The sequence below is a fragment of the Rhinichthys klamathensis genome, unplaced genomic scaffold (assembly GCF_029890125.1).
Source record: "Rhinichthys klamathensis goyatoka isolate OS25496 unplaced genomic scaffold, OSU_Roscu_1.1 h1tg000172l_1, whole genome shotgun sequence".
In the NCBI taxonomy this organism is placed as follows: Eukaryota; Metazoa; Chordata; class Actinopteri; order Cypriniformes; family Leuciscidae; genus Rhinichthys; species Rhinichthys klamathensis.
In genome coordinates this window covers 245,071-263,242 of record NW_026606702.1, presented here as the reverse complement: position 1 = coordinate 263,242, position 18,172 = coordinate 245,071, and the positions used below count along the sequence as shown (strand labels likewise).

At 38.4% G+C, this 18,172-nt stretch overlaps 2 protein-coding genes across 3 annotated transcripts; one reads left to right on the top strand and one right to left on the bottom strand.

The window, feature by feature from the left end:
• Window positions 1-31: 31 nt before the first annotated feature.
• iqcd (IQ motif containing D) lies at window positions 32-3,300 on the bottom strand. The gene is made up of 5 exons (XM_056260028.1): window positions 2,588-3,300; window positions 1,663-2,307; window positions 1,264-1,497; window positions 1,101-1,172; window positions 32-398 (listed from the first exon to the last, which is right to left on the bottom strand). Exons 2-5 carry the CDS (start codon window positions 2,296-2,298, stop codon window positions 117-119), a joined length of 1,224 nt encoding a protein of 407 aa, XP_056116003.1. The 5' UTR covers window positions 2,299-2,307; window positions 2,588-3,300; the 3' UTR covers window positions 32-116.
• Window positions 3,301-3,328: 28 nt separating this feature from the next.
• On the top strand, window positions 3,329-18,057 carry tpcn1 (two pore segment channel 1). Of its 2 annotated transcripts, none has more exons than XM_056260022.1 (26): window positions 3,329-3,430; window positions 7,981-8,111; window positions 8,217-8,393; window positions 9,811-9,924; window positions 10,066-10,196; window positions 10,444-10,567; window positions 10,667-10,725; window positions 11,076-11,175; window positions 11,294-11,410; window positions 11,532-11,656; window positions 11,752-11,800; window positions 11,896-11,959; window positions 12,122-12,166; window positions 13,686-13,742; window positions 13,917-13,970; window positions 14,088-14,160; window positions 14,251-14,358; window positions 14,800-14,871; window positions 14,956-15,045; window positions 15,364-15,479; window positions 15,567-15,613; window positions 15,882-15,950; window positions 16,330-16,426; window positions 16,525-16,661; window positions 16,769-16,849; window positions 17,282-18,057. In XM_056260022.1, the coding sequence occupies exons 1-26, from the start codon at window positions 3,352-3,354 to the stop codon at window positions 17,381-17,383; spliced, it is 2,418 nt and encodes an 805-aa protein (XP_056115997.1). In that variant the 5' UTR covers window positions 3,329-3,351; the 3' UTR covers window positions 17,384-18,057. The 2 variants fall into 2 exon arrangements, with proteins under 2 accessions (XP_056115997.1, XP_056115996.1); XM_056260021.1 differs by lacking the exon at window positions 3,329-3,430 and adding an exon at window positions 7,451-7,863.
• The last annotated feature ends 115 nt before the right edge of the window (window positions 18,058-18,172 follow it).

Genomic DNA, 18,172 nt, shown 5'->3' with positions numbered 1-18,172 from the left:
CTTCTGAATGCTTCATGAGTCTCAGTCACAGTGGGCTTTATTGATTTTATTTATCTAATAACATAAGAGTAATAACGGTGATTATCTTGCGCTGTGCTTTCGTTTCTAGTTCTCTTTCATTTTTGTTTTTTACCCTTTCCTTTCTTTCCTTTCTTGGGCTTTGCGCTGGCCTTCGTGGCTTTGCGCACACAAAAGCCTCTCCAGTGGGCCTGAATGATAGTGGCCGCTTGGCTCTGCATCTCTCTTTCTTTTTCTTGCTGTTTCCTCTTCTCCTGAGCCTCCTGTCGCTCCTTCATAATCTGGGAGTACTCCAGGTTCATAACTGCAAAAAGTTCCTCCAGCCCTGTCAGCTCTGTCTCATCTTTCTCGTGCATGCAAGTAATTTCCTCCAACTCTGTCTAGACACACATATACACGTATAAAATCAAATACATGTATGCATAAAGACAACATACATTTAAATATTAAAATACATTCACACTGATACATTGTATTTTTTAAATGCAATGTATATACTGTTCAAAAGTTTGGAGTCGGTAAGATTTTTGTATGTTTTTGAAACTTATGCTCACCAAGGCTGCATTTATTTGATCAAAATACAGTAAAAACAGTCATATTGTGATATATTACTACAATTTAAAATAACTATTCTCTATTTTATTATATTTTTTATGTATTTTATTCCTGTGATGGCAAAGCTGAATTTTCAGCATCATTACTCCAGTCTTCAGTGTCCCATGATCCTTCAGAAATCATTTTAATATGCTGATTTGATGCTCATTTCATCTTATTATTACAGTTGAAAATGGTTGTTCTGCTTTACATTTTTTGTGGAAACTATAAAAAATATTTTTTTGAGGGGGGGGGGGGGGGGGGGGGGGGGGTTGATTCTTTGATGAATAAAGAACAGCATTTATTTGAAAATATTTTTTTTTGTAACAATGTAAAAGTCACATGAATGCTGAATAAAATTCATTTCGAGACATATAACCTACAATAAATCTTGTAAAAAGCCCACACTTTTGAACGGTATCTGCAAATACATCCGAAAATGATATTGCATCAAACATCAGTAAAGGCCATGTTAGATTAATGTCTACCTGTTTCTCTCCCATTTCAGCATCGTATTTCTGGATCAAGTTCTCTATCTCTGTTTCTTCCTTGTATTTTTTCTGCAAATCATAAATCAGTAACATTACAAAATAATCACTATACGCATGCTTCCTGTTTCATTAACTGGATGAGCCCTGAGTGTGCACACACCTTTCGTAGTTTCAGTTCGCCCTCTCTGTTTTCTGAAATCACATTATTGAACTGAGCTCTCAGTTGATTGGCCTCCTGCTGCATACGAGCTCTCTTCCCCTCTGAAGTTTTCTTTTCTGATTGGCTCTGTTTCTCAGCGTCCTGCTGAGTTCGGATAACAGACTCTTCCAAACCCTTTTCCATCTGATGCAGTGAGCTCCTCAGCTGGTGCACTTTATTATTCAACATGGAGATCTAATTAGGCGTGAAAACCAGACAGACAGAGAAAGAAAAGGGGAGAAAAATAAAGAAGGAGAGCACGTAGTTTGGAGAACTCATTCATCTGTCAACATTCTGTCATCTAACTAATCACAACTGTCAACTTTATAAACATTGTTTGCTCCTTATGGTGCTTCTCACCTCTGTATCCTTGGCTTTTATTGCCATTGCAACCTCTTTGTCCAGTGAGTCCATCACTGCCTGGTTGGCAGAGTGACGTAGACTGACTTCCAGCATCATCTCTCTGCGATCTCTCTCCTCCGTAGGGGTTGTGAGGAGCCTCTCCAAAACGACCTCCCTCAACTCGCACAGGCCATCTCTCAAATTCTGAGACCCCATCTCTCCCCCTGTGTTAGGTTCTATCCGTTTTAGCACCTCTCTTGCCCTAAATAGCCGCACAATGTTACGAAAGGAATCCTGAATTGCTTTTGCTGATTTGGCTAGTTGTTCCTTTTGTTCAAGACTCCCATCAAGCACCATAGCTTGGTACTTTTCTTCAAGTCTATGATGCTCTTTCAGGGCCCTCACCACCTCCTCTCCCAGGCTCGGGGAAAGAGCTTCTGGACAGTTCAGCAAAGTGCGTAAAAGAGAGGCTATCTCCATCTGATTAATGCACTCATCTAGTACCCCTAAAATGAGCTTTGCTTCCCGAGATGATAAAGTCTTCCTGGAGGGGTTGATGGTCTTTAAGAGGTCTGCCTTAGTTTTGTTTGGAATGCTGGCTGCATCTGATAGTCTCTCTTCAAGGGGGAGATCATCTAATTTTGAGCTCATCATTAGAGGTCTCTTCTTTGATTGAGTAAGGGAGAGAAAACTATTCACACACACCAAATAAACAGACAATAGATAATCTTTGGTGAAGCATTACTAACAATATAGATTTTAAAAACATTTAAAACAAGATTTTGAAAGACATTTAAATACAGAAGGTGCAAGTCTCCACAAAGCTATTTAAAATGCATTAAAATGCAATTCATACAAAACAATACCTAAGTACACAAATGTTTTCATTTGAATGATAAAAACAGTTCTGCATTAAAATTCATTTTAATATGTAATACGTCACCGTGCTATTCTTTTTGGTCAAAATCCGTATTCACTTGATCACAGTCAAACTCAAACTCTGTTGTTGTTGTTTATACCAGTTGCCGTGACAACCGGCGTTGGCATGACATTCTTATCTTTAACCCCTCCACTCCATTCAGTGACTTCCCACTCGACTCCAGCAAAGAACAAAATTAGAAATCTCACTCATCGCTTAATTATATACGTGTATGAAAAAAAACATAAACCTCATATTATCAATGAATGAATTAAAATGTTTGGCACAAGGAACATTTTTCAAATCGTGACTTTTATTGTGACATTTCAGCTGTTTTATCTCTGCGATCAAAAACGACACTGTCGTAAAAAGACGTAACGTCAGATCCTCCTGCTTGACGGCGTCGGTTCTTTTATTTATAATGTTAAAAACGCGATTAAATCGCATTTTTCTGCGTTATAAAGCTAAATTAGTTTATTACTAACATAGAAAGCAGCTATATACCTTGCGCTTGCGATGGTATTTTTTATAACAGCCGACGATAATGACGTAAACAGACAGGCTCTGTTAGTTTTTAATTCTGATTTGTTTAACTTGGACGTCTGTTAAAGTTCAGTTAAAACACATTTTAGCATAGACGCGCTCAGTTTGGTGTTTGGGGACAATAAAGCGGTTTCTGTAACTCGTGTCGTGTAGCCCAAGTTTCTCTGCAGCAGTGAAAGGTTAGTTTATTGAACATAGAGACTCCGTGTCCCCTAAAACCTACGGTCCTCTCGCCGTTCTGCGGGATGGCGGACGGGGACGACGATGTGCCGCTGATTCTGACCTGGGACGATGCGACCAGCGGGCTGCTGGAGGAAGACGAGAGTGAGTATATGTGTCCTTACTACACCTCATTCAGCTGACGCTTCTTGTGCAGTATTGTTCGGTCACCTGTATTTACCTGAGCTTTGCTGGTGGTAGAGCGGACTGCGTACAGATCTTTAACCGGCTTTCAGCCCTCTTGTAAAGATCTGTCACCGGTTTGGTGTGCAGCATCCTTCATGAATTCTGTCAATGGCCTCTCTCTCTCCTTGGTTTTGTCTGAGCTGTCAGATACTGTAGAGCAGGGAGTTTGAAACTTTTCATTCCAAGGTCCAAGGGCCGCAAATATAATGTAAATACAAATCCTGGCGAAGTAGCTGTATATTTTCTTGTATGCTATAAAGAGAAGTATTTTAAGCGTGATATTATAAAGACAACATCAATCGCTTTGATATCTCACTGGTAACAAGTAGTGGAATCAATAGACCAATAGCCCTATAAACACCATTTATAAAATTCTCTGAATTGTCTACAGACTCCCTATAGTTCCCTGGTGTTCCAAGCAGAACCGACATTTGAAAACTTCTGCTGTTGGGTGTCAGTTAACAGTGATTAACAGTGATACTCTTACAGAACTGTTGATTATTAGACTTTGCTGAGATAAGTTACTGCAGGCTCTTTAACCCCCAGACTTCCATCATGTGACAGTGGATAGCAAAGATGGCCATTTATATAGTGTGAGTTCCAAACACTGACTCTAGAGGGCTTGGCAGTCAAACCTTTTCGTCATTGTTGACTGCATTATTGACATTGCTAATGCGCTGGGAGATGATTTGTAGGCCTTCTGCATAGGCACAATTTACGGTTTTAGTAGAGCTAAAGCATGGCTGTTTCCCCCCACATCGCTTTATATAAGCTTTTCTAATGTTGAATTTAATTTCATCAGTGTGTGCCAGCTGTCATCAGTGGTGGATCTTGTTATTGAGGGGCGTGAGATTGCTAGACTTAATCATGATGCCATCACACAATATATCTTTGATGTTCATGTGAAAATAATAATTGCACCCGCAACTTACAAAAAACTCATATTTTCATATTGTTGACAATCCAGTTTTTACTTGGAAGTGAACAAATTATCTGCTACATTCAGATATACATATCAGTAGTTCATCAAAACACACAAAAAATAAGTTTATGAAGTACGTCATGTTGGCTTGACGGCCATACATCGGTAGATAGTTTTATTGAACTGTGTTACGTGTGGCATCTTTCACTCTAAAAAACAGATTCGCCATTGGATATTGCTTATAGTGCTATTTGGCTTATGTTGTACTTAAGGCGTCTTTACACAGCTGAGTTAAGGCTACTATGTGCCTGCTCAAAATTCAGTCTAAAGAAGCAATTTAGCATAAAAGCCAGACTAAATTATGCCTGCTCTCACCCACCTCAGCCCCTAGAATCAAAGTTGTAATTTTGGTGTTAAGCCATTTATGCCACCTCTGATCAGCATTAAACCTTAGACTTAGGCCACTTTGAAAGTGCTTCTGTGACACATTTGCACTTTGCAGTGTAAATTTAAGGAAAATAATCTAATTAAAAGGCTACTTTACACAGCAGAGTTAAATAGGCTATGCTCTGTGCCTGCTCAATTCTGTGTAAAGACCAGACATCATGCTGGATAAGTATACAGTTGAAATTGCTTTGTAAATGCATTTATGCCACTTCTGAGCAGCATTAAAAAGTCTGTAAAGACACCTAAATGCCACTTCAGAAGCGCATCTGTGACACCTTCGCAGTGTACATTTGGTATAAGTGCTGTGTTCAGAACTGTGAGACCTTTGGTGTAAGTGGTTTAAAAATCACTGGAGAGATGCTGCGCTCTAGTGCTATTGTGTGGTATAGCATTTTGGTGAAAACATTAACAAACATTATGTGAATCAATTACTAATAGACTATTTCTGTTTGGTCATTTTTTGGGGGCAGGACACTGTGAAGTACTTTCACTTTAAGAGTGAAGTGTTCCCAACCCAAACGATCATGTGTTCAAGTGTCCAATCCAGCAGCATACCAGCTTTTGTACCACACACACACACACACACACACACACACACACACACACACACACACACACACACACACACACACACACACACACACACACACACACACACACACACACACACACACACACACACATGTTGGTGCAACAGCATTATGAGGACTCTCCATAGGCGTAATGGTTTTTATACCGTAAAAACTATATATTCTATCCCCCTACACTGCCCCTATCCCTAAACCTACCCATCACAGGAGACATGCAGCATTTTTAATTTTTTAATAAAACATTGTTTTTTATGTTTTTTAAGCCATTTGATTTATGAGGACTTTTGAAATGTCCTCATAAACCACCCATAAGTTGTAATACCAGTGTAATACACATGTCATTATACAAATTTGTGTCCTCATAAATCACATAAACCAACTCACACACACACACACACACACACACAGACACACACACACACACACACACACACAGACAGACAGAGGAGTTAAAATGCTGTGTCAGCCTATGGCAAATACAACAGTGTTTGTGGCCCCCTCTCCACTCCCATCCGGCACACACACAGTCCATGGCCTTGTGTCAAAACTGATGAGAGCTGGACGCGTGAATATTTTGAGGACCTGAATGGAAATTGTAGCGCTCTTTTGGGATTTGACATGTTCATTTAGTTAGCCAAGAAAATTCTTCATTAAAAAAAACAACGTAAGGACACAGTCTGTCTTTTTGGTTCCTGGACAGCTGTCTCTTAATTTATGAGGAAAGAAGCTGACGGGAATATCAGATGCCTTAACTTCCTCATTCTGCCTCAAGCTGCTATCTCAAAATGTTTGTCATTGTCATGGTGAAGATTGTTTGGATATTTTAAATCTCTGATCATTAGTTCCGCTTTGTTTCTTCGTGTTTGAAGGAAATCTGGAACTAGACTGAAAAGAAAACTGCTATCAGTGCTGTCTCTCTTGTTCGCTCTTGCTCTGATATGGCAGAGACATTTCATGACAGATCTCCACATCTCATTTTATGATCAGACAGACACAGAGCAAAACCCACACTGTTGTTGTCATGTGCGTACTCAATAAGAGCTGTTTGCAATGAACTGATCGGCAATGGAGTAACTCATTCAATCAGCTTGTGTTTGGTCAAACTAAAAGCTCTTACTGTTTGTGATTTAATCGGTAAGGCATTCATTTACCAGGCTTTGCCCTGACAGATCGTTTAAAAGGGTGTTAGTGGATTAATGTTATATTCATTGCTTACAGAGAAGCAATGGTAAGTATAAATCGAAAAAATGAATTGAAACTTTTTACTTCCCTCTGAGTCAAACGAGGCTCTCAGCTTGGTAGATTTGTTCAGTACTCAAAGGACAGCTGCGTTTTTGAGCTTGGAGAAAAAAAGGACTAAAATGGACACTGTATATAGAGGATATAGCACTGGAAACAGAAGATGACACGGAAGAGAGGAGGCTATGACAGAGAGACTGAAACCGAGCTGATGGGGATGGCTGGGAAAGGGACTAGTGTCAGACAAAGCAACTCCAAGATTCCGAAGGACATTCTCACTGTGTGGGACTGATGCTTAAGAAAATCCACTGGACTATCTATTCAACTGCTGGGTTACACTGTGATCTCGGAACCATCAACAGCGTTTCCTTCCCACATATCCTCTGAAATAGAGGGGAAAAGTGCAGAAAGTGGAATCCTTTTGGAATATCGAGCTATTTGGGATTCAACAGTCCAGTCAGTGTTTTGGGAAGCAGCTCTGAAGTGCATTTTGTTCGCATTTGATTTTTTTCAGTATTTAATTGTCTTTGAATGTCTAAATCTTGTTGATGTTATTGAAAGCAGCCCTAATCTAATTCTTCACTTTTCTATAAAATTGTCTAATCAATTTTTTTTATAAGCAAAACTTTGTGGGATCCTCTTTTGTGGACATTTCTTATGTTTTTGCCAGCGAAAGAGACATTTTTTGTAATTTATTTAGTTATTTTTAGCATGGAAACACATTATTAGCAATTGTTTTTTGTCTTTCTTAACAAACGTTACAATCAAATGAATGTATGAAGGTGCAGAGAGAGATATTTAGAGTTTTAAAGTAGCGTTTGGCCTGATTTGACTTGAGTTTTCCTGGAAACTGTGTCGTGTTTGGAGGAATCGTGAGCATAACCACAGGATTCTGTTCTGCTTTCGGACCGTTGGCCACAGCAGCTGGCACAATGAAACTCACATGTTCGAGTCCATTGTTTATAATTAACCCTTACAGCGCTAAAACTGCTTGACCAGTCACAGACCAGTCTGCTCTCTGTCTGACTACTGGGACGTGGGGCCGATCACAGCGGCTGCTATGGAAATCAGTAGTACGGTTGACAACATGACTGGACTAACACATGATAGGCCAGTCCAAACATCCTCGTTCTGCCAGCAGTTTCCGTCAGTCGGTATGCTATTGAAATGTGTTGATCAACTGGCTCAAAACCTCTACCTACCTAGAAGTTAATGCTTATTTTATATCGAGAAATAATGTTTACTATATATTTTTTTCTTTCTCTACACAGATGCGGCAGGAAATTATGATGTTGTGAATAATGTTGTCATACCGACCCCAGGAGCACCAGACCCAAGAGCCCAGAATTCTTTGCGGCAGAGTTGGGAAATGAACTACCAGGAAGCGGCAATATATCTGCAGGTCATCTTTTGAACTCCCAATGAAGCACCTAAATAGATGATCACAAACACACACTCAGGGCTAATAATAATTCTTCCTTTCCCATTTGTCTGTGTTTGTCCTCAGGAGGGAGAGAATAATGACAAGTTTTTCACTCATCCGCGAAGTGCCCACGCGCTCAGCGCCTACCTGTTTGCTCACAATCACCTTTTCTATGTGATGGAGCTGCTGACTGCGCTGTTACTCATGCTACTGTCCCTCTCAGAGGCCCCTGCCGTCCCCTTCCTGCGCTTGGACGTCTATGTATGTGACTTCTATTTGCACTGTGTGCATACACTACCATTTCAAAGTTTGGGGTCGGTAAAGGCCCTTGCACACTGAGTCCGTAATTCGCGTCCGAAATTTTCGCACGTTAAAAAATAAATACGACCTCACGTCATGTCAATCACGCTTGCACACTGCCTCCGAAACTTTCGTCCGTCATAAAATAAATCGTATCGGGTTTGATTTTCTGCGTTTTTCGCATTTGTAGCAAGCAGTTTGAATGGTATTTGAATGGTGTTTTGACAATTCAGAGCCACTGAATCACGAATACGAAAAAAAGCATACGAAAATTTCGGACTCAGTGTGCAAGGGCTACTTGAGAAGAGAAATGAATTCGTTATTCAGCAAGGATGCATTAAATTGATCAGAAGGGGCAGTAAAGACTTCTAAATTGTTACAAAATGATTCTATTTCAAATAAATGCTTTTATTTAGAAATTTATATTAATTGAAGAATCCTGAATTGTTTTTCGTTTTCTACTGAAATATTAAACGGCACAACCGTTTTCAAAACTGATACTAATAAGAAATGTTTCTTGACCACCAAATCAGCAGACTGGAGTAATAACTGCTGAAAAATCAGCTTTGCCCTCACAGGAATACAGAAAGGACATTTTGAAATGTATTAAAGCAGGAAACAGATATTTTAAGTTATAATAATAATAAATTGTAATAATATTTCACAATATTATGTTTTTTTTTACTGTATTTCAAATAAATGCAGCCTTGGTAAGCATAAGACACTTATTTGGAAAAACATTCAAAAATCTTACAGAGTACCGACCCCAAACTTTTGAAAGGTAGTGTATGTGTGTAAAGCCATACTGAGACAGGACTTGTTTCTCATTTGGACATCTATAGATTTGCATGGCACCTCATTGATAAAAGTCATGCATTCGGATGGCGTTTTTTTTCCTATTCTGTGAACCAACTCACATGGTCGTATGATTGACTGCTGTAAATAAAATGTCATATGCTTGGAATAAGAATAAATTCATATTTATTTGAATAATAGTAATATCCTATTTGGTTATTTAAATATGTTTAAAAATAGGAAAATAGACGCTAAAATAGATAGTTGGATTGCTTTTCTGTAATGCATTTTATCTCTCAAAATGATGGATGTAATTTTAAAAAACAGCAGTTAATTTTGGCCGAGGATTTTTACGCGGGTTTTGGAAGAGAAACAGACATTCTGGATTCGGACGGCAATAAAATCACCGACTAGTCCCTGCAAATGTTGAACATACGTTACGTCCCCATCAGAAACAATTACCGTCCAGACAGGGCTTATGCCTTTGTAAAACAAATTTGTATGCTTGTGGATTTCGATTATATGAATAAGACTTTGTACTTGTACACAAACACTTACAAGTGTGTATTTTTGTTCCTGTCAGATTCATGCGACACTGGAGTTATTGGCATTGGCGTTGGTGGCATTTGAGTTGGGTATGAAGCTCCGATGGCTTGGCTTTTACACCTTTATACAGCATAAAAGGACCATGGTGAAGGTGTGTGGATTTTGTAATAGACTATGTTCATTTAAAATGGTTTATGTTTTCCTCTCTGTGTCGGGGTGCATCATAGATTCATATTCACAGAAGTTCAGCTCAAGAATCCTGTTATCCTCTCTTGATTTGTGTGCTTTTCAGACGTGTGTCCTGTTTCTTCAATTCATCGAGGCGATTGTGGTCTTAATCCGGCAGACATCTCACCTGCGTGTGACGAGAGCCCTGCGACCGATCTTTTTGGTGGACTGCCGTTACTGTGGAGCCGTTCGCAGGCATATTATTATTATGTTTTATAATAATTTCTAAATTATTATTATTATTATTAAATTAAAAGTTTTTTATTCTGTTGCTGTTTCTGAGATCTTATAAAAGCAATAAGCTGCTTGAGGTTGTGCGTTACACCGATTTTGCCTAAAATCCACTTTAACATGGGGAAATTTCTGTATAGCATGTCCTTGACACATTGGATACATTGTAGTGATATTCTGACGCTCTATCTCTGTTTCTGTCCTCCCTCAGAAACCTGAGGCAGATATTTCAGTCTCTTCCTCCCTTCATTGATATTCTTCTGCTGTTGCTTTTCTTCATGGTCATCTTTGCCATCCTGGGATTTTGCTTGTTCTCAGGCAACTCAGCTGACCCGGTTAGTGCATCACAGTCACACACTCACCTTTATGTTCCACATGTTTCTCTATCTCTCACACACATACAAACTCAGGAAGACTTCTCTTTCTTTCTACAGTATTTTAGCACACTTGAGAACAGCATTGTGAGTCTGTTCGTCCTTCTGACCACTGCAAAGTAAGTATGTAGCCTCACTGTGGGGCACACATCCTGGCTAAGATAACATGACTCTGAGTCTCAGTGGGGTTGTTTCATGTCTTCCTGTAACTGAGCTAGTAATACAAATGTTATCAGTTCAAAAACCCCTGGAGTTTTTTTAACTAGAGATTTTCTCAGATCCTCTGTTATCATTATGCCCTTGAGCAACGTAATTAACCCCAGGTTGCTACAGTCACTGTTGAAAATGTAGTAATAGTCCATTTCAATAAGAAGGTGTTTGCTAAATGATTCATAGTAAACTATCCATCTATAAAGACCTCAGAGTCTTTAGTAGATTTACAAGTTTTTCCATCTTTTTTCTTCACTAGTTTTCCAGATGTGATGATGCCAGCATATTCAAAGAATCGTTGGTCATGCATTTTCTTCATTGTGTATCTGTCCATCGAGCTCTACTTCATCATGAATCTGGTCTGTAATGAACAACATCAGATCTGTTTGTTATAATGTATTCATTTTTGGAAATGGTCTTTTGGGGCAGTGTGAACTAGCCTTTACCTTGAGTTTGCTATTCTTTTTTGCCTCTCAGCTCCTGGCAGTAGTTTTTGACACCTTTAATGGAGTCGAGAAGATGAAATTCAAATCTCTGCTTTTACACAAGCGATCTGCCATCGAGCACGCCTTCCAGCTGCTGCTTAGTCGGCAGGTGAGATTTATACAGATAACAATCTTTCCCATCTCTTGGTTTTTTATGACTGTTTTTTAGCCTTGTGTACTTTGTGAATAAAAGTGAATGTGATAAATCTGCATGTGTGTCTTTTATTTAGAGGCCAGATGGAGTGTCTTTGAAGCAGTTTGATGGACTGATGCGATTCTATCGTCCACGAATGACTGCACGGGATCGTTTTCTCACCTTCAAAGCCCTTAACTATTCAGACGCAACCATGCTGAGGTACACACACATGCTCACAAGTGCATATGCTCACATTCTTTTGATTATTTTAATAGATGATGAGTTTTTAAGGTGTATTTGTGCTTGTGTTTTAGTCTCCAGGACTTTTATAAGTTTTATGAAGTGATTGGGCTAAAATGGAAGGTCAGATTTCACACACCGTCACATGATGATTATACTCCCAGCGTGTATGTTAAACCCTCTTGAGCCAGAACATCTGGTGTGTGTGTGTGTTGCAGGCTCGACGGAGTGGGGAGTACTGGTTTGATGATCTTCCTCGCACAGCATTCCTCATTTTCAAAGGTTTTTAAGGCTTCCTTGTCATTTTAATTCAATTGTATTAGTTACAGTATTTTACACTTTAATGATCTGCTCAGAATGACCAGGTACATTTATGATTAGTTGGCATCAAATATTTTTCTTCCATAATACTTTATGATCATTATTCTTTCTTTTTTTTAACAGGAATGAATTTACTTGTGAAATCCAAAGCTTTTCAATATGCAATGTGTAAGTTATGTTTCTTACATACCTGGTTGTATGCTCTACCCCTTTAGATATTAACATGCAATACCTGATCAGAATATATACTCCTTGAAACCCATTAGCTTCTGGGTTAATAGAAAAATGGGTATTCATATTTGTCTGATATTCTCTTAGTACCTCTTAGTACCTCCCAAAGACACAGTAAAACAGTATTGTGAAAAATTTATATATTGTGAAATTTAAAATTTATTTAAAGCTGCAGTCCGGAACTTTTCCTCTTTGTCGCCATCTCTCTGTTCGAAATCTGTAACTGCAGTGATTCGCGGAATTATTATCTTTACGTGGGTTGTAAATCGGCATGAAACAGCGCGGATGAACACAGTGCTTTGAGGCGAGTGCTGCTGTCAGTCACCGCACTGTGTGGATACTGTCATACAGAATCACAGATTCACTTTTTGAAAGTTTGACCAACATAAGAATTTTCATAAGAAAATGTCTTCTGAACAAGTAAGTAAAATCCATTTTTGTTCTGACCAACTAAGGGGGAAAAAGCATTCGACATGATAAGCTTCGTTAGATTTAATCAACATGATTTACAGCAACCGTGCAAATTATAGCCTACTTTGTTCTCAAATTGTTCATGTTAACAACATCAGCATTGCGTGACTAATGTTAAATTTAATGTGTTTTATGGTTACCTGCGTAGTTCAGAATTCATATTCTCCATAATAGCAAAACGAGAAAGGCACAACAAAGGAAACTCCATAACTGTGTGAATTAAGAAAACGTACTGTTACACGATTGAACTATTGAAATGTCTTACTTGTTCAGCAGAAAAAAGCCGTCTCTTCTTCCGTTTTGAACCCCTTCAAAACACGGAGTTCACGCACTTTTCAAAAGCCCCGCCGATGTTTAAATCCTTGTGTTCGCATGAGACGGTTTCTTTCTCTTTCTCTAGCCACCTTAAATCCGAAGTACGAAGTCTTTTGGGTTTTATAACTGCTGAATCTCCAGTTGACACTGATGATTGTTGTTTGGATCTTTCTGGATGCCATAAGTTTAATTATGTAAAGTGCTGCGAGAAAAGCCTATACATCTAAACATCTCGTCACGCGCAGTATAGCCGGCTAGCCGAAACTCCTTCTTTATGTGTACGGGTGTGACGTCATGACGCAAAGACATGCTCGAATTTCCCGCGGAAACCCACCAGTACCACTGGAATTAAAATCATTATTACAAGCTAACCGTTTTGAATCTAGCTATGGCAAGCAGATAGTTTTGACCACTGGCAGAATAAGTTTTTTTTAAAATAATTATTTTGGATTATTTTTAACTTAAAAAAGTTACGGACTGGAGCTTTAATAAATTTAAATGTAATTTATTCCTTTGATGGCAATGCTGTATTTGTATGTTGATTTGATTTGTTAAAGTTTGGTGTTACAGACACCAAACTTTAAAATTGTAGTAGTTTCTTGCGCTTGCACTATATTCATTCCAATATTTCTAATAATACTGTCTGTTTTTCATTATTGACCTGTAACAGATCTGGTAGTAGCAATTAATGGCATCTGGATCCTAGTGGAGACAAACATGGTAAATGGTAAGATCTGCTTGAGTAATGTAATGTAACAGTAGGACATGCAGTGCAGCTGTGTTGCAGTTCTAGATAATTCTATGAATTCACCATTCAGAAACGCTTGTAAACAGAGGAAACAGTTTTCTCTGTGTGAACCCAATTGAATTTGGCTCTCAGGGAGCTCTTCTCTCCTCACAGATGGTGTCTCATGGACTCACGTTGTCCCCTTGAGTTACATTATTTTCCTCACAAGTAAGTGGAAATTGTTTAAAATGAAATCATTAGTAAATCCAAATGTAAATGTCTTAATGAATATGCGTACCATTTACATTTTTTTTTATCCCCTGCTGATGTGTTTGTGGAATGAAGTTTATGGAATTGAGGTCTTGTTGAAGATCACAGGCCTTGGTCCAATGACATATTTCAGCTCAGGATGGAACCTGTAGGTACACACACATACACTCATATAAGCACTAACACACACACAAACATTCAAACTGCCTCATTGTTGGGTGTGTGCTTCTTTTTCCAGCTTTGATTTCTCAGTAACAGTATTTGCCTTTCTGGGATTGATTGCTCTGGCCTTTGACATGGAGCCGTTCTACTTCATTGTGGTGTTGAGACCTCTTCAGCTCCTCCGGTGTGTGTGTACTCATTTTTGTGTTTTGACGTCTTTTGGTTTGCATATAGTTGTAGTTATTCATTTGATTTTTGTTCTCCCAGAAGTGTTAGACTGAATTGAAAACCTAATTCAAACCTCTCAATAAACAAACAGATTTTAGGCTTGACATTTTTTATTTATTCAACTTTCACTCAAATTGTTATCCTGGTAATGTAATTTATTGCATTATATTAAAAACCAATCAGTTTAGAATTTTTTTTACCCCACTGTAGATAACATCTGCAGTGTAATAACTTTTTTAAGATGTGTCTTTAACTCTGTCATTTTGTGTGAATCATTAAATATCTTTTTTATAATTTATATTTTCATCAGTCATAGCTGATATAGATAGAAACAGACATTTCAAACAGACATTTCATGAACTTGTTGAAAGTTTTTTTTTTCTTATTTCTTGTCAAGGTTGTTTAAAATTAAACAGCGCTATCGGAATGTTCTGGACACAATGTTTGAACTGTTCCCGCGTATGGCCAGGTACAGAAATAATAATCCATTTCAGCTCATTACTCACAGATGAAGGATCTTCTCTCACTCATAACACTCTCTCTGTCTCTATAGTCTAGGTCTGACTCTGATTATCTTCTATTATTCTTTTGCCATCGTTGGAATGGAGTTTTTTGCTGGGGTTGTTTATCCGAACTGCTGCAAGTAAGTCCCTTTAATCATCATAAATGTATTTCTTTTGCAAAAATCAAAACTGACTGAACATCACCTTGAACTTATGCAGTTTATAAATGTAAGATGATCTACTACTGCTGTCCTGTTAGATAATGAATGAATAGTTCACCTCGAAATGAAATCATTTACTCACCCTCGTGTTATTTCAAGTGCGGTGTGTGCAACACTAAAGATGATATTTTAAAGAATGTTTATGAAAGTACAACGTGATCAGTAGATGCCAAGCTACAAAAACGATTCTCATTGAATAGTGTGGTGTGTTTAATGTATGTTCTCTGTCTCTCAAAGGAATAGCACAGTTGCTGACTCGTATCGCCAGATAAATGTGACCATTGGCAACCGAACCGTGCTGGAAGAGGGATATTACTATCTCAATAACTTCAATAACATCCTAAGCAGCTTTGGTATGTGCAACACTACACACTCCTCTCACTTCAGTGTATAGCTTTGTGTAATTTGTAACTGAGTTTTTTTTCTCTTCCATGTTTCAGTCACTCTTTTTGAGCTAACAGTGGTGAACAACTGGTACATCACAATGGTGAGTGTAAACGCACAAAAACACCTGCTGTTTATTGGAATTAAATGTCAGTCAGCAGATTGTTGTGTATCTACCCATGTCATTGTAAACAATGAACATTACATTGTTTAAAAGTGTTGTTTTAAATGTGAAGTAATGCTAACATCTCTAAGTGTTTGTGCAGTGTGTGTGTTTGTAGCAGAAGCCTATGGATCCTATGAGCCAGTCAGTAAATGAGCATCTGTCTGTCATTTGTAGTTCTTGAACACTTTGATCCCTGTTTTCACAGGAAGGTTTGACATCAGAAACTTCTCACTGGACTCGCCTTTATTTCATGACCTTTTACATTGTCACCATGGTAAGGGAATGTGTATGTCGGTAAATCAGGGTTATTATTCCTAACTAAAACTAACAAATTTCAAATAAACTTTCAAATAACAAAAATTATTTTCATATTTTTAGTTAAAATAAAATAGAAGAAAAACTAAACGAAAATTAGAATAGTTATGTAGTTGCTTAATTAATATTAGACAAATAGAGATGTTTAATACTTGTACAATTATAGAATGATGTTGTTTAAAATGGTTTTAGAATGTTATTAAACTATAGAATGTCACACTACTGTTATCAGCAACCCATTTATCTATGTGTTTATAAACCCGATTTAGTGATATTGTTATTTTCTCACAGCTCCGTGTTGTTTTGAGTGTAAATGGCGGTGTGATTATGTGATGCAGGTAGTCATGACGATAATCGTGGCCTTCATACTGGATGCATTTGTCTTCAGGATGAACTACAGTCGGAAGAACAGAGAGCCGCTGGACGACCCAAAAGGTTCTGAATGAGTCCTGTTCATCCAATGACAATGAGTGTGACTGGGACCTATTCCACTGAGATCTAATACTGAGAATGTGTGTGTGTGTGTGTAATAGATGAAAAGGGGATTGTATTTGAGACAGAGGTGTCTCAGACTGAAGCTCTACAGACTCTGGACTTGTATAAACACACACTGGGCGTCACCAACTTAAGCTCACTGCAGGACATGTGTGTGGCTCTGGAGCGTAGCGGGGTGAGTACATGCACATATGTACACGCAGTCTATGTTCAGAGCATCGAATTTTGTTTTTTTAGTAGATTAATTGAACTCTAATGGATCATTTTTGTCTTTGCTCACAGCACTCCTCATTAGTATTTCAGGGTCGAAGGTCACGTACCAAGAGTGACCTCAGCATGAAGATGTACGAGGAGGAGATTCAGGTACTAAAAACCACACATTTAGAAACACATGGAAAAACCAGACTTTTGAATTTGCAAAAATGTAGCATTGTGGTCATAAAAAGTGATGTGTTAACCAGATTTCTTACGTTAATTTGAACCTTTTATTGGAAGTTTTAAGTAAAGCACTCGCAAACGGTTCTCTTATTGGATCAGAAAATTAAATCACGAAAGTCTGAAATTGTAATATATCAGACAGCTATTTATAGAAGGATATGCCCAAGTGGAAACTTGGAAAATTTTGCAAAAGAAAAATAAATGCTACCTAAATTTATTTGAATGAAATCATGTTATGTTGTGCTAAGCTATACTGTGATGTGTTTGGATCAGAATGACCCCCCCTTTTTTAAAACAGAAATTTCCAGATAGGCAATGGTATGTTTGTGTAAAGTGGTTGTTTCTTTTTGTCTGCAGGAATGGTACGAGGAATATTCCAGAACAAACCTTCAGCCTGATGAGACATTCCACAGAGAACTGGACAGCCCTGAAGCCAATGCCTCAAACAGCATTAACTAGCACACCCTCTGAACACTGCATCAGCGTTACCTAACACACTCACTCATACCTCTGAGGGATCGTAAGACCGTCTTCCTCCCATCGATGGAAAGCACAGGTGTTCCCCATGACCACTACATTCTCCCTCCTTCCACATGGAGACCCACAGAACTCCTTTACTGAAAGCCTTATTCCCCAAAAAACCTTAAGGTTCCATGGCCAATCAGGGAAGCTTGCAGGCCAATCATGTGACATGCACTAGGTCCAGGAACCTTCTTTTTTTCTTCCATAAAAATGCACCTCATGACATTTGCCTTTTGGTGGGTGGATCCTGAATGATTCAGACTCTCTCATGGATTTGACAAATGGAGCACAGTGATTGAATGTTTCTGTGGGAGATGAATCAGAACTGAATGTGAGGATTTTAGCACTAAGTGTCTTTCTTCACAGTCTGAGGTATTGCTTAACCAACAGATAAAAGATTATAGTAATAAACTAATGGTGTTTTTAAACTAAAGCTGCTTTTTGCTGGAACCTTTGGACCTATAGAGAGGCTTATTTTGTTATTATTTATAAATATATACAAGCAGATTAAACGTATGTCAGATGCAGTTAAAGGGATAGTTCTCCCAAAATTGAAAATTCTGTCATTAATTACTCACCCGTGTCGTTCCAAAACCCGTAAGACCTTCGTTCATCTTACAAATGAAGATCTTTTTGATGAAATCTGAGGCTGTCCCTCCATTGACAGCTACACAACTGACAGTTTGACGCTTCAAAAAGTTCATAAAGAGGTCGTAAAACTTTGAG

Excerpts from the sequence above, each read along its gene's own strand:
- tpcn1 (XM_056260021.1), top strand. The coding sequence starts at position 7,770 with ATGGAAATCAGTAGTACGGTTGACAACATGACTGGACTAACACATGAT. Across the intron at positions 10,568-10,666 it reads CAGGCAACTCAGCTGACCCG|TATTTTAGCACACTTGAGAA; the intron begins GTTAGTGCATCA and ends TTCTTTCTACAG. Across the intron at positions 14,359-14,799 it reads AGACCTCTTCAGCTCCTCCG|GTTGTTTAAAATTAAACAGC; the intron begins GTGTGTGTGTAC and ends TTTCTTGTCAAG.
- iqcd (XM_056260028.1), bottom strand. The coding sequence starts at position 2,298 with ATGATGAGCTCAAAATTAGATGATCTCCCCCTTGAAGAGAGACTATCA. Across the intron at positions 1,498-1,662 it reads TAAAAGCCAAGGATACAGAG|ATCTCCATGTTGAATAATAA; the intron begins GTGAGAAGCACC and ends ACGCCTAATTAG. Across the intron at positions 399-1,100 it reads CTGAAATGGGAGAGAAACAG|ACAGAGTTGGAGGAAATTAC; the intron begins GTAGACATTAAT and ends ATGTGTGTCTAG.